This window comes from Carettochelys insculpta, chromosome 8, assembly GCF_033958435.1.
Source record: "Carettochelys insculpta isolate YL-2023 chromosome 8, ASM3395843v1, whole genome shotgun sequence".
Classification (NCBI taxonomy): Eukaryota; Metazoa; Chordata; order Testudines; family Carettochelyidae; genus Carettochelys; species Carettochelys insculpta.
The window spans coordinates 75,593,530-75,609,265 of record NC_134144.1 but is presented as its reverse complement, the minus strand read 5'-3'; the positions used below and the strand labels follow the sequence as shown (position 1 = coordinate 75,609,265).

The 15,736-nt window shown below is 55.7% G+C and overlaps 1 protein-coding gene across 1 annotated transcript in view; it reads right to left on the bottom strand.

The window, feature by feature from the left end:
- The window catches only part of SLC4A3 (solute carrier family 4 member 3), a 115,319-nt gene that overhangs the window by 29,056 nt on the left and 70,527 nt on the right, over positions 1 to 15,736 (bottom strand). Inside the window, exons 17-18 of the mRNA XM_075001648.1 lie at positions 14,284 to 14,478; positions 13,652 to 13,858 (exon numbers count right to left, since the gene is read on the bottom strand). Of these exons, the coding sequence (XP_074857749.1) occupies positions 13,652 to 13,858; positions 14,284 to 14,478 (402 nt within the window). The remainder of the gene's footprint in view (positions 1 to 13,651; positions 13,859 to 14,283; positions 14,479 to 15,736) is intronic.

Here is a 15,736-nt window from a genome sequence, read left to right as displayed (position 1 = left end):
CTTGGCATGATCCCCCATCAGAAATGATTGCCCACCCCTGTCTTGGACACAGCTACAATGGCAGGCACTGCACAGAGCCCTGAGACAGACAGATGATCCATCAGAGGATGCAGGGGACCTGGTCACTCCCTGACCCCACTGGCCTGCTTTTCTCGCCAGCTGGGCCCAGCTAATCTCTCACATTGAGACACCTAGTCTGTTCCAGTCAGCATCAACCCGAGAGGTGGATCAGAAACCAGAGTTTACCAGGCAATTCTAGCTGGAAATTTCTTAAGAAAGCAGATGGATACAAGGGCACTGAGGTTACGTCTACACTAGCCAAAAACTTCGAAATTCCCATCTGCTCATGGGAATAAGAGGACTTCAAAGTAGCTGGGTCCTTTAGAAAAGGAGCCCCGTCTGGACAAGCAGTGTCAATTTCGAAGTGCCACGGCCGACCGCATGCTAATTAGGCACTGAATATGCATTTCAGTGCTTCATTAGTAAACTTCGAAATGGTCATTTGCATGGCCATTTCGAAGATTTTGGCTAGTGTAGACACGGCCTGAGCGTGGTATAATGCCTCAGATGGACAGACAGATATATCACAGTGTGATGCAGTGGGGGGGGTGCATGTGTGAGTCAGGATGGATGTGAGACAAGCAGAGCAGCTCCCAGTGGCTAAGGATGACCTTGGGGCTATAACCCAGGCTGGCAGGTAACACCTATGCCCTGAACAAAGAGGAGGGTGGAGCCGAGCTGTTTTTTGAATCGGGGGGTGGCAGTTGGAGGCTGGAAGGAAGAGGGAGCTGGAAGGAGCCAGCCTGGAAGGGGGAAGCTACACCCCAGAGGGGCACCCCTCGGGCTCCTCTCCCCAGGACGGGTTGGAAGGACTGTCTCTGACTGCTGTGCTGACGCTTCTGTGAGAAACTGGGCATCTGCTGCCTAATAAACTTCCTGTTGTACCTGCTGAGTGAGAGTCACTCCTGCCAGTGAACGGGGTGCAGTGCATGGGGACCCCTGAACCCCATCACACTGCTCTCCCCACTTCCAGACCGAACTGAGCAGGGTCACTCAGCCAGTGACCTGGTGAAGTTCGGGGCCCTCCCTGCGTGACAGGGCATCGGCTATGGTGGTGTTGTTCCCCTTCACATGGACCACCTCCATGTCGTAGTCCTGCAGGAGCAGACTCCACCGCAGGAGCTTGGCGTTGGCCCCTTTCATGTGATGCAGCCAGGTCAGGGGTGAGTGATCGGTGTACACGGTGAAATGCCGTCCAAACAGGTACGGCTGCAGCTTCCCTAGAGCCCACACCATGGCCAGACATTCCTTCTCTATGGCCGCGTAGTTCTGCTCCCGGGGCAGCAGCTTCTTGTTCAGGTACACGATGGGGTGTTTCTCCCCCTTGTCATTCACCTGCATTAGCACAGCCCCCAGCCCCACGTCTGAGGCATCGGTGAACACCAGGAAGGGTTTGTTGAAGTCTGGATTTGCCAGCACTGGGGCCCTGACCAGAGCCTCCTTCAGTGCGCAGAGGGCCTCTTGGCACTGCTCAGTCCAGACCACCTTGTCAGGCTTTCCCTTTTTACACAGCTCTGGGAGGGGGGCTGCGATGGAGCTAAAGTGGGGCACAAACCTCCGGTAGTACCCCGCCATCCCAATGAAGGCCTGGACCTGTTTCTTAGTCTGGGGTGTTGGCCAATCTCTGACAGCCTCCACTTTAGCTGGCTCTGGCTTTAAGCAGCCGCTGCCCACCTTGTGGCCCAGGTAGGTCACCTCAGCCATTCCCACCTTGCACTTCCCTGCCTTGATAGTCAGCCTGGCCTTCTGGAGTCGGTCCAGCACCTGCTTGACTTGGGACACATGGTCCTCCCACGTCCGGCTGAAGATGCAAATGTCGTCCATGTACACCAGGGCAAAGCTCTCCATCCCTTTCAGGAGCTGGTCCACCAGATGCTGGAAGGTAGCGGGTGCCCCCTTGAGGCCAAAGGGCAGGACCAGGAACTCGTAGAGCCCCACAGGGGTGATGAAAGCCGACTTGAGCCGGGCATCTTGGTCTAATGGCACTTGCCAGTACCCCTTGGTGAGGTCTATGGTGGTGAGGTAACGGGCTCCCTCCAGCTTGTCTAAAAGGTCATCAGGCCTGGGCATGGGGTAGGCGTCCGATACAGTGATGGCGTTAACCTTGCGATAGTCCATACAAAACCGAACAGACCCATCTTTTTTAGGGACTAACACCACGGGAGAGGCCCAGGGGCTGGAGGAGGGTTGGATCACGCCCAGAGCCAGCATGTCTTCAACCTCCCGCTCTATGTCCTGAGCCGTCCTCCCTGTGACTCTGAATGGCACACACTTGATAGGGGCGTGGGTGCCTGTCTCTATTCAGTGGACAGCCAGGTCAGTGCGTCCGGGTCTGTCAGAAAACAGCTGTTGATGCGAATGCAGCACCTCCTTGATCTCCGTCTGCTGGGCAGGGGTCAGCTGGTCTGAGAGGGGAATAGACTCCAGCAAGGAGCCGGCTCCAGTCCTTGTGAGCAAATCCACCAAGGGATCATCCCCCTGCCCCTCCCAGTGTCTGCACACGGCCAGCACCAAGTTCTCTCTGTCCCAGTAAGGTTTCATCATGTTCACATGATAGACCCGGTGGCTGTGGGCCCGGTTCGACAGTTCCACCACATAGTTCACCTCATTCAGCTGTTTGACGACCTTGAAGGGGCCATCCCAGGCCGTTTGCAGCTTGTTCCGCCACACAGGTACAAGGACCATCACTTGGTCCCCGGTGGCATAGGCTCAGGCCGGGGCGTTACGATCATACCAGAACTTTTGCTTCCTTTGGGCCATGGAGAGGTTCTCCCTGGCCAGGCCCATGAGCTCATGAGTTTTTCCCGGAAGGTCAGTACATACTGTACCACTGACTCCCCTTCAGGAGAGGCCGTCCCCTCCCACTCTTCTCTGAGCAAGCCCAAGGGTCCCCGTACCCTCCTTCCATACAGCAGCTCAAACGGGGAGAACCCCATGGATTCCTGGGGCACCTCTCTGTATGCAAACAGCAGGTGGGGTAAGTACTCATCCCAGTCATGGGGGTATTGATTCATGAAGGTTCTCAGCATCTGCTTGAGAGTCCCGTTGAACCTCTCCACCAGCCCATTGGTCTGCGGGTGGTAGGCTGTGGCCCAGGTGCGCCGGACCCTACACTTGTCCCACAAGCTTTGCAGCAAGGCCGACATGAAGTTGGACACCTTATCTGTGAGGGCCTCCTTGGGGAACCCCACTCTGCTGAAAATGGACAGCAGTGCATCTGCCACAGTGTCAGCGTCGACAGAGGTCAAGGCCACTGCTTCTGGGTATCACGTGACAAAATCTACCACCACCAAAATATATTTCTTCCCCGAACGCGTTGCCTTGCTGAAGGGTCCCACTATGTCCATAGCCACTTTCTGGAAAGGCTCCTCTATGATGGGCAGTGGCATCAGGGCAGCTTTCCCCTTGTCTTGGGTCTTCCCCACCCTCTGGCAGGGATCACAGGACAGGCAATATAGACGGACAGCCGCAAGGATCCCTGGCCAAAAAAGTTCTGTAACAACCTTCTCCTGGTTCGGTGGATCCCCTGGTGTCCTGCGAGCGGGACATCATGGGCTGGGTACAGCAACCTGTGCCGGTACTTTTGGGGAGCCACCAGTTCCCTCTGGACCTTCCATGGCTCCGCTTTGCGTCTGGGAGCCCATTCCCGGTACAGGAATCCCTTTTCCCACAGGAATCTCTCCCTGCAGCCCTCCCCCAGCTGGGGAGCTGGGCTGAGACTGGCCAGTTCCCTCAGCTTCTGCAAGGAGGGGTCTCTCTGCTGCTCTGCCTGGAACTCTTCAGCCGGGGCAGGGGCAGAAGCCACTTCCCCTTCCCTGTCTGGCTCCAGCACCACTGGCCTGTGAGATCTGGTTTTTGGGGACCCCCTTTCTCTCAGGGTTGGCCCCTGTGGCTTTGGCTGGGCCTGTACCCCTGAATCTGGGGAACGCACCCCTCGTTTTCTTTGGCTACGGGTCAGGACCAGAGCCCGAGGGCGTTCACCTGGCCAGTTCTCCAGGTCACCCCCCATCAGTACATCTGCTGGCAAATGGCTGTGCACGCCCACCTCCTTGGGGCCTTCCTTATCCCCCCATTTCAGGTGCACCCTCGCCATGGGCACCTTGAAAGGGGTCCCGTCAATTCCTGTTACCGTCAGGTGGGAATTGGGTATCATGTGGCCCGGTGCCACCACCCCGGATCGGGCCAGCGTCACGTCGGCGCCTGTGTCCCAGAACCCTGTGACCTTTCTCCTGTCTACCTCGAGGGGTGTGAGACACTTGCTCCACAGAGGCATTGCCGCCCCCACTCTGTAAACTGACCTCTGAGCATTTGGTCCCCCTGAGGAGCTGGTCTGTGGGGTGGACTCGGCCCAATCCGAGTACCCACTGTCAGCACCACCCGCCTTGGCCGCCAGCCCCTCTGGCTTCTGGGACTCCACCCAGTTGACTCCATGACCCCCTGGCCTGCTCAACCTGTCTGGGAGCTTGGGGCACTGGGCTGACCTAAGCCCCTTTTGCCCACAGCGATAACAGCCCGGGTCTTGTTGTGTCCCTCGGGCCGGCTGCTCTGTCCAGGCTCTGCTTGGCTCTCTGGGGGGGTGGGTGGCTGGCCCCTCTTTCCTGGGCTCGCCCAAGCAGTGATCCCCTCTGTTGTACAGCCAGGAACCGGTCTCTCTGGGACTCCCTCTCTCTCCGGGACTCCCTCTCTTTGGGGGGCTCACTTTCAAACATGGACCGGCTGTTTGTGAAGTCATCTGCCAGTTTCCCTGCAATCCCCAGGTCTCCGGTCCATGAGCCACACCCTCAGGTCAGGTGAGCACATCTCATAGAATCGCTCCAGGACCGCCAGCTCGACCAGGTCCTCTACGGACTGGGCTCCCATCCCGAACACCCACTTCCATTATTGCCTCAGGCGGGAGGCCGCATCTACATAGGTTTCCTCTGGCCTCTTCTGCGCCTCCTGGAACCTCATTTTTTATGTCTCCAGAGTCAGCCCGAACTTATGCAGCAGGGCCTGTTTGACCCGTTCATAGTCCCCAGGCTGCAGCCCCTCCATCTGGCTGAGCACCGCTGCGGCCTTCTGGCCCAGCAAGGGGGTGAGGTGCCAGAGCCACTCGGCTGGGGGACCCTCGTGCAAATTGCAGGCTCACTCAAAGGCGGTAAGGAACTCGTCCATGTCCCCTGGGTCCTGACACTGGGCCAGCATGCGCATCTCCAAGTGACTGGCCACCCCGAGCTGCCTGGCCCTCTCCCCGCTTTCCGCAGCTGGGGCCTCTTGGCATCTCGCCTCCACCATGGCCCGCTCATGCTCCCACTCTCGCTCTATCTCCTCTTGCTCTCACTCTCTCTCCTCCCGCTGTCTCTCTTGTAGCTGGCGCTTGTGCTCGCGTTCTCTTTCCCGTTCCTGGGCTTCCAGTTCCTTTAATCTCACCTCGAGCTCCAGCCATCGCAGCTCTGCGGCAGGGGACTCTGCCCACGATGGACCACCGCTAGCTGAGCGCGACCTGGCGGGCACCGTGTGTGTCTGATGGCGTCGAGCCCCCGCTCCTGTCAGAGAATCTGGAACGCTTCCTGAGGGTGACCGGCCACTTCCTGCCAGGACAGGCTCTGCCCCTCCGGATCGGTCATTCTCTTCCAGCTGGGCAATCAGCTGGGCCTTGGTCGCCTTCCCCACGGTCAGGCCCCTCTCTCTGCACAGCCCCGCTAGCTCTGCCTTCAGGAGTCGGGTATAATCCATCTCCCCACTGTCCCCCGGGGTATCCACTCACCAGCAGCAGCTGCAGGAATTGCTCTGTTCCACCTCTGGCTCTTGTGAGGCTCCTTCCTTCTGTTGTGCTCAGTCAGCCACTGTGGGGAGCTCATCCGTGGGTGCAGTGCATCCCACTTCTGACACCAGTGTGATGGGGTTCAGGGGTCCCCCTGCACTGCACCCCGTCCGCTAGCAGGAGTGACTCTCACTCAGCAGGTACAACAGGAGGTTTATTAGGCAACAGATGCCCAGTTTCTCACAGAAGCGTCAGCACAGCAGCCAGAGACAGTCCTTCCAACCCGTCCTGGGGGGAAGACCCCGAGGGGTGCCCCTCTGGGGTGTAGCTTTCCCCCTCCTCAGGCTGGCTGCCTTCCAGCTCTCTCTTCCCCCAGCCTCTAACTGCCGTTCCCCGATTCAAAAACCCAGCTCAGCTCCTCCCTCCTCTTTGTTCAGGGCAGAGGTGTTACCTGCCAGCCTGGGTTACAGCCCCAGGGTCATCCTTAGCCACTGGGAGCTGCTCTGCTTGTCTCTCACATCCAGCCTGACTCACACATGCACCCCCCGCCACTCCATCACACACAGACAGAACCTCAAATTAAGGTGTCCCCCCTTCCATGCCAGCACACTCTGACACATCCTGTAGTCATCTTCGTGGATTGGCTTGGCACATGGAGACTCATTAGTCGCCAGTCCTTGTGGCTGTGAAGCTCCAGGTTAGCAGACGCTGGGAGTCCAGCCAAAGAAGCTGTGCTGAGGGCCTGAAGTGTTTGGGCCCAAGCTGGATCCCTCCATCTGGGCAAACTGCACAGCAGACATGGGCAAGACAGATGAGTATCAGGGGAAAAAAAAGACAGTGCCCTATTCTGTAACGGGTGTTCTTCGAGAGGTGTTGCCCATGTCCATTCCAAGTTGGGTGTGCGCCGGCGCAGGCCCCGTTGCCGGAAGCTTTTTGCCCTAGCCGGTAGCCCTAGGGTCGGTGTGGCGCCCCCTGGAGCAGCACCCGTATGATAGCCCATTTATGCCCCGCACGCCGCGACCCCCCATTCAGTTCCTTCTTGCCGGCTACTCCGACAGAGGGGAAGGCGGGAGGGTTTTGGAAGGGACATGAGCAACACGTCTGGAAGAACACCGGTTACAGAACAGGCAACTGTCTTTTCTTCTTCAAGTGATTGTGCATGGGCATTCCAAGCTGGGTGAATGCAAGCCAGCGCCTAGGAGGCAGGGTCGCAGCCCCGAAAGGAGTGCAGGACAGCCCTGCCCACCGCAGCGTCTTCCTGTGCGTGCTGCGTAAGTGCGTAATGCGCTGAGAACATGTGAATGGAGGACCAAGTGGCCGCCCTGCAGATGTCCAGGATAGGGACCCTGGCCAAGAACGCCGCAGAGGATGCCTCTGCCCTTGTGGAGTGAGCCCTGATCTGGGGAGGGGGAACCCCACCAGTTTGTAGCACTCTCTGATACAGGTTACTATCCAGGAGATCCACTGAGAGGAGAGTGGGTGCCCCTTCATCCTGTCTGCCACTGCAATGAACAGCTGCTGCGACTTCCGGAAGGGTCTGGTCCTGTCCATATAGAAGGCCAGCGTCCTCCGGACATCCAAAGTCCGTAAGCTCTGCTCCCTAGGGGAGCCACGGGGCTTTGGATAGAACACTGGTAAGGAGATGTCTTGGTTAATGTGGAAGGTGGAGACCACCTTCATCAGGAACGCCAGGTGGGGTCTCAGCCTGCCTTTTCCTTGTGGAACACCGTATAAAGTGGGTCCGCTGTCAGGGCCCTGAGCTCTGACCCCCTTCTGGCCGAGGTAAAGGCCACCAGGAATGCTGTCTTGTAACTAAGGAATAACATGGAACAGGTGGCGAGGGGTTCAAATGGGGGAGCCATAAGCTTAGACGATACCAAATTAAGGTCCCACGTTGGTAGGGGGGACCCGAGGTTTGACCCTTTCCATCTGTTTCATGTACCTTTTCACCACAGGGTCTGAGAAGACCGAGGACATGCCAGGCCCCAGGTGAAATGCCGAAATATCTGCCAAGTGCACTTTCAAGGAGGATGGTGACAGCCCTGCCTGGCTCAAGGCCAGCAAGTAGTCTAGGATACGTGGTATTGGGCCCTGCCCTGGGGATGGTCCCCTTTGAGTGGCCCATACAGTAAACCTCTTCCATTTGCCTACATACTTTGCTCTCGTGGAGGGCTTCCTGCTGTTGAACAATACTTCTCTGACAGGTTCGGAGCAGGCCAGCTCGATCAGTCTCAGCCATGAAGCTTCCATGTTGTGAGATGTAGCACCTGGAAATGGGGTGCCACAGTCTCCCCTCCTTCTGTGTCAGCAGATCCAGGTGTAGTGGAAGCACCTCTGGGTCACGGACAGACATCTCCAGGAGGGTTGAGTACCACTGTTGTCGAGCCCAAGCTGGGCCACCAGGATAACTGATGCTTGGTCCGACCAAATTTTCAGCGGTGTTCGGTGGATGAGCGGTATCGGTGGAAAGGCGTACAGCAAGAGACCTGACCAACGAATGCTGATGGCATCTGCCCAAGGCCCAGGCTTCAGTTCTGGTAAGAGCAGAACGTCCTGCACTTTGCGCTGAGATGGGTGGTGAAGAGGTCTACCTGGGGACATCCCCACTTCTGGGAAATTAAATTCAGTACTTCCGTGTCTAGTGATCACTTGTGGGCCATGAAGGACCTGCTGAGACGGTCTGCTAGGGAGTTGTGAGCCCCAGGCAGGTAGAACGCTCTCAGGAGAATCTGGTGTTGGATGCAGATGTCCCAGAGCGCGAGGGCCTCGAGACACAGGGGCAACGAGCGTTCCCCCCTTGTTTGTTTATATAGTACATTGCCGTAGTATTGTCCGTGCTGACTGAGACACACTGCCCCCTCAGTTCGTTCTGAAACACTTCGCACGCCAGCCGAACCCTCTGAGCTCCCGCACGTTCATGTGGAGATGAGCGTCGATCTTGCTCCACAGGGCCTGCGTCTGGCGGTTGCCCAAATGCACTTCCCAGCCCAGGTCCGAGGCATCTGTGACCAGGAAGAGTGAGGGATGCAGGGTATTGAAGGGGACTTCCATGCAGACAGACCGGCCATCTAGAAACCAGTGTAATGCCATTAACACTTGTGGGGGGACTGTCACTAGCTTGTCTATGTTGTCCCTGACAGGTCTGTATACTGAGGCGAGCCACAGCTGGAAGGGGCGCATTCACAAACTGGCATGCTAGCCTACGAATGTGCATGTCCCCATGTGGCCCAACAGTCTGAGGCATCCCTTGACCATTGTGGCTGGGACCTGATCAGGCCTTGGATGCAAGATGCCATGGCTTGGGCCCTGCTCTGGGGCAGGAAGACCCTGGATTGCTCTGCATCTAGTCGGGTGTCCACAAACTCCATGACCTGAGTTGGGGCTAGTACAGACTTTGCCTCGTTTACTAGAAGCCTAGTTTGTTGAATGTCTGTTCTATCAGTTGCACGTGTCGTACCACCTTGTTGCTGCGACCGACCTCAGATCAGCCAGTCGTCCAGGTAGGGGAAGAGGTGCACCCCCTGCCTGCATAGGAAGGTCATCACTACTGACCTACATTTGGTAAAGATTCTCGGGGCCAAGGAGAGGCCAAACAGAAGGACTGAACTGGTAATGGTCCTTCCCTGGCACAAACTAGAGGAACCTCCTGTGAGGTGGATAGATTGCTATGTGAAAATATGTGTCTTGTAAATTGAGAGTGGCAAGCCAGTCCCCTCATTCCAGCATTGGGATAATTATGCTCAGGGATATCATATAAAACTTTGTCTATTTTGCAAATTTGTTCGGGTTTCGCAGGTCCAAGATCGGCCATAATCCCCCTTTTGCTTTCGGGATTAGGAAATAATGGGAATAAAACCCCTCCCCCCAGAATTCTTGGGTAACTTTCCCTACAGCCCCCGTTTGTAAGAGGGACTTTACCTCCTGCCTGAGAAACATCTCATGAGAGGGGTCCCTGACAAGAGACGGAGGGAGGTTGGGAAGCGGGGTAGGAAGAAAATTGGATAGCATATCCCTTTTCTACCATGCGTAGGACCCACTGGTCCAACATTATGCTGCACCATGCATGGTAGAAGGGGGATAAGAGGGATGAAGATAAATGCTGAGCTGGAACTATGGGGGTGGCCAGTGTGTCACTCCTGACCGCCCCATCAAAACTGATGTTTAGACCCCAGTGGGGGTTTTTGGTGGCTCTGATCCTGTGTCTGGCGGCCCTGACGTCTCCTGTTATGGCGGCCCCTTCTCCTGTTCCCATCTTGGTGTTGTTGTGGGAGTTGTCTGAACTGGGGTCTCAGGGTAAAGTGTCTCCTCTGGGTTGCGGGTGTATGTAGACCCAATAAGTGTAGGGTGGCCCTTGCGTCCTTCATGCTATGAAGCCTCTTATCAGTCTTTTCTGAAAACAGGGAGGGCCCCTCAAAGGGGAGGTCCTATATGGACTGATACACTTCATGCAAGAGTCCCAAGACCTGTAGCCATGCTCCCCTTCTCATGGCTACACCCGAGGCCATGACCCTGGGGGCCGCACCCACTGCATCTAGCGCGGCCTGCGGTGCTGCCCTAGACATGAGTGTCTGTTCCTCCACCAGGGACGTAAAGTCTGACGTGGTCTCAGGTGGGAGTAGCTCAGCGAAGCAGTCCATGGAGCTGGCTGTATTATAAGCATGTCTGCTAACCATGGCTTGCTGGTTAGCAATTCTCAACTGGTGGCCACCTGTGGAATAAACTTTTCTGCCATACAGGTCTAAGTGTTTGGCCTCTCTGTTTTTAGGGGAGGGGCCTTGGACACCCCACCTCTCCCTGTTGTTCACAGCATCTACAACCAGGGAGTCAGGGGGAGGGTGGGTGAAGAGATGGTCATTGCCCTGGGCTGAGACGAAATACTGGCGCTCATTCTTTCTAGCCATGGGTAAGGCTGAGGCCGGGGTCTGCCACACTGTCTTTGCCGTGTTGGCAATTGTCTTTATAATGGGCAGTGCCACCCTGGTAGGTCCAGATGTTGAGAGAAGGTTTGTAACAGGGTCTATTTCATCCCTGACCTCTTCCGCCTGCACCCCTGGACTCTGGGCTACTCTTCTCAATAACTACTTGTACACTCCTCCATCCTCCATTACTGGGGATGCAGAGGATCCAGCCAATGCCTCATCTGGGGAGGACGAGGGCATCGTGCCCTCCAAGCCCACTGGTGCAGGGGATTCAGGTACCTCCATCTGAGTCCCCGGCACCGTGGTTCATGGTTCCATGGTTGGTGCCTGGGATGAAGGGCCCCCTAGTGGCATATGGTAAGGTGCCATGACGACGGGGCCACTTGGCACCTGGGACAGCACTGGTTTTGTCGGTGCTGGTGCCCAATGAGCCACTGGTCCCAGTGCCTGCAGGGGTGGTGCCCACGTTTGGATCGGTGCCAACTGCACCGGTGTGCCAGTGCAGACAACTCCGCTTGCTCTCTTGGGGGAGCCCCCAATGAAGCGGTCGGTGCTGATCTCGGCACCTGGGGAGTCCCACAGCCTGCCCCTGTGCCTCATGGATTGCCCACGGAGTCCAGAAAGACCATTGTGGGGCACCTGGGGGCGGCATTTGCCATTCCACCTCCGAGGGGCGGCAGGGCTGGTGCTGATGCGCATTGCATTGGGATGGTCTTGTACTCCTACTCCAAGGTGAGCTGGAGTAAAAAGAGTCCAACTCCAACGCTGACAACCACGGCAGTGCCAAGGGTCCCATGGTGCCTGTCAGCTCCTGCGTGCCCTGCACCGTCTGATGCGAGGCACCGAGGGAGGCGACCGTTTGCAGGGGTCTCACCGGTGTCAGGAACCGTGCCAGGGCCCCTACAGACTGTTCAGACGCCTGCATCTGGGGCGATGAAGGCTCCTGGTGCGGCGTCTGCAGCGGGATCGTTATCTGCAGGAGGCCTTGCCGAGGGCAGTCTGGGAGAGCGCGGGCTCCCGTCGCACGCTGGAGTCAATGCCCACACTTCACGACCCTGGTCACAGTGCGATTGCGCGGACTCTGCCGAGGATTGCCGTCACCTCCTCCTCTCCTTGGACTGACCCTGGTCCCACCTCCTCTTCTTGCAAGGCACCACAGACTGGCTCGTATGGCGCTGGGGGGGTGCTAGGCACCGAGTCCTTGTCACCAGGAGCTTTCCAACGGCACCAATGGTGCTGGAGTGCTCTGCACTGACAATGCACCTCTCTGAGCTCCCACTGGGGAAATGTCCAGGCGCAAGGCTGATTCCCTTAGTAGTACCTTCAGCCATTGAGCTCTGTCTTTCAAAGTCCTAGGCTTGAAGGCCTTGCAAAGACAGCAGCATTCCCAGAGGTGGGCCTCAGCCGAGGCAGCTCAGGCAAGCTCTATGCGGGTCCCTTTTGGGCATTCGTTTGCCACATTTTGAGCAGGTTTTAAACCCCAGGGAGCCAGGCATCCCCTGGTGCCGAGGCACCGATGGGGGGTTAAAGTCTGGCCTTGGCTCGCTAAGTGCTAAGTGGAACTATTTACAAATGAAAGACAACTATCTAAACTATTTACAACTGTTTTCACTAACTACTAACTAATTTAAAAATAAAGGCTACCAGCGAACACTCAACAATGAAGGCGCTCCAGCAACCGACAGTGTGGCGAGAAGGAACTGAGCAGGGGGCAGGCTGGGCAGTGCATATATGGGTGGCCATATGGGTGCTATTCCAGGGGGTGCCGCACTGACCCTAGGGCTACTGGCTAGGGCAAAAAGCTTCTGGCAACTGGGCCTGCGCCGGTGCACACCCAAATTGGAATGAACCATCACTCAAAGAACAGTTATGTACCTTCTCGTAATCCTGGTTCTTTGAGATGTGTTGCTCGTGTCCATTCCAATTAGGTGCCTGCACACATGCACAGGAGCCAGAAATTTTTTCCTAACAGCAGCTAGCCATAGGGTCAAGCTCAGACACCAGCTTGAGTGGTGCCGTCCTGGTGCCCAGGATAGCCCCTGCCAACCCAGCCTCTCTCCAGTTCCCTCTTGCTGGTACTCTGACCATGGGGAAGGGGCGGGAGTACTGGAAAAGACATGAACTACACATCTGGAAAAACAACAGTTACAAGAAGGTGTGTCACTGGTTTTTCTTCAAGTGATTGTTCACTTGCATTCCAAGTAGGTGACTCCCAAGCCCTTGTTAGGTGATGGGCTCTGAATTCTGTGCTGAATTGTCTGAAACCACATCATCTCTAGCTTGACTGGTCATCATGTAGTGTGCTGCAAAAGTAGGAACAGCTCACCCCCCTGCAGATCTCCTGAGTGGGGACCTGGGCTTGAAAGGCTCTGGAAGAAGCTTGTGTCCTGATGGAATGTGCCATGAGAGGGAACTGGCTGCAAAAAGCAACTAGGGCAGGGATGGGTCTTCAGGGCTCTATATTGGGCACCATGCCAGGGGTCACCCAGGCCCACTATTGGTAAGCTTCTGGTGGGGGAGATTTTCCAGCTACCGTGCATGTGCACAGGAACACATCTAATTGGAACGTACATGAACAATCACTTGAAGAACAGTCAGATCTTATCTATGGCCTTGGTCTTGTGCCTAGAGAAGCTGCCCTCTCCAATGGCATTTGGAGGACTGATGGTGTTTCTCATCAGGGGAGGGACTCTGGGAGCACCAAACTTCCCTGGAGAGAGACAAAAAGAGAGTTGGCACCCTGGCTTCAGGAGCTTCCTATCAACACAGACAGCACTTTGCCCACACAGGCCTGATGAGACCATGTGAGTCAGGACAGGGTACCCGGTTCAGACATGCTAGAACAGGCAACAGAGGTGCTACCGAGGGCAGAATTGTGCAGCTAGGAGGGATGTGTGGAGTGTGAAAGGGCCACAGCTCAGCAGCTTACCTTGCCTCCCAAGAAACGGCTGTTCTTGAACTTGCGCATAAAGAAAGCGATGAAGAAGGTGCCCAGCATGAGGATGAGTGAAAGAAGGGCAGTATTGGGCTGCATCCTGGTTTCTAGAGACGAGGCATCGGCAGAGAGTGTGCTGGCATTCAGGCCACTCTGCAAGCTCGGTGGGTAAAACTTCAGCAGAGGATGCTCTGCAAACACCTAGACCGGTAAGACAAGCAGAGGGAGCAGTCACCACCAGTGCAGGAGGGCTGGGGAAGGACAGCCAAGTGTGAGTACAGCTGTCTTGCCAAGCCATCATTGCACTTCCCTGAACAGTTCCTCTCACAACTGACCCACACCAGGGAGACTGGGGAAGAAAGAAAAGCAAATACTGATTGTGTCCAGGTGCTGCTGCAGGGGAAGGGAGAGCAAGCGTGTGCAGGGTGCACAGCAAGGTGGTTACAGTGCACAGGGGGGAGCCACACTCATGTTTAGGGCCCAGCCAGAAGCGCTATGGCAGCTCTGGCCCTGCATCAGAAACGCTGTCATGATCATTCTCTCTGTTAATTGTGGGTGGCACTCAGACACGATGGTGGCAGCCCCTCTACCAGACAGCTGGACAGACCCTGGGTAACACATCTCACCTTGTAGAGTTTGTAGAAGGTTTCATAGATGAAGATGAGGGAAATGAGGAAGGCAAAGATCTCTTGCGTGAAAGGTGAGATGTATCGCACCAGGAAACTACCTTCAGCTGCCACAATGATGAAGATGAAGACGATGAGCCACAAGCCAATCCATACTCTGCCCGTCAGATACTCGATGCCTTGGCTCTGGCAGAACTGACATCGGGAAAGAAGGGGTTAATCATGGCCCATGGAACAGTCTCTCTCCCAAATACCCCTTCCTCCCCTCTCTCCCATTCTACCAAGTTCTTTGTCAACTTCTGCAATGGCATGTGTACATTTTTCCAATCTTCCTACCAGGCAAGGGATTAAAGTAGGGCTGGAGGGAACAGGAGCTGCTTCATTTGCTGAGTAAAGTCCCAGACACATGCCTTAGTATCTGTTGTTTCTCTGGGCCTGTCCTGCTCAGACTGTAGTGTTAGTTACCTACAACACATCCTGCACATCTCCTTTGCCCTACTCCCACGCTACAAAGAAATCATGACCCCAACACAACTCGTCAGGAAAACTCCAATCTAGTCACCAGTCCCCTGTCCCCCATGATGGGGTTCAGACCACAACCCCATGGACAAACACCCAGCCAGCCTCTGGTATAGGCGTGCAAAGGAACTTTCCCCACCAAGGGATGCTGAACAGACTTAGAGCTACTCCCTCTGCTAGACGGTGTATAGGATACTGTGCTGCAGACACCACCTCAGTCAAAGCACCACATGTTCCAACCAAAAAGGAGGATGGATAGCTCAGTAGTTTGAGCAGTGGCCTGCTGAACCCAGGGTGGGGAGCTCAGTCCTTAAGAGGGCCATTTCAAAATATGGGGTACATAAGGGTTATTTTTTTGAGGGGATAGCTCAGAGGCTTGAGCACTGGTCTGCTAAACCCAAGGTTGTGAGTTCAACACTTGTGGGGGCCATTTAGGCATATGAGGCAAATAGATTAAATAAAAAAAAAGGGGGATGGTACTTGGTCCTGCTAAGAGGGCAGGGGACTGGACTCAATGACCTCCCAAGGTCCCTTCCAGCTCCATCTAAATCATGGACTGCCTAGGAATGAGTACAGCAGAAAGGGATCTAGGGGTTATAGTGGACCACAAGTTAAATATGAGTCAACAGTGTGATGCTGTTGCAAAAAAAGCAAACATGATTCTAGGATGCATCAAGAGGTGTGTTGTGAACAAGACACGAGAACTCATTCTCCCGCTCTACTCTGCGCTGGTTAGGCCTCAGCTGGACTATTGTGTCCAGTACTGGGCACCGCAGTTCAGGAAGGATGTGGAGAAATTGGAGAGGGTCCAGAGGAGAGCAACGAGAATGATCAAAGGTCTAGAGAACATGACCTATGAAGAAAGGCTGAAAGAATTGGGCTTATTCAGTTTAGAAAAGAGAAGATTGAGGGGGGACATGATAGCAGTTTTCAG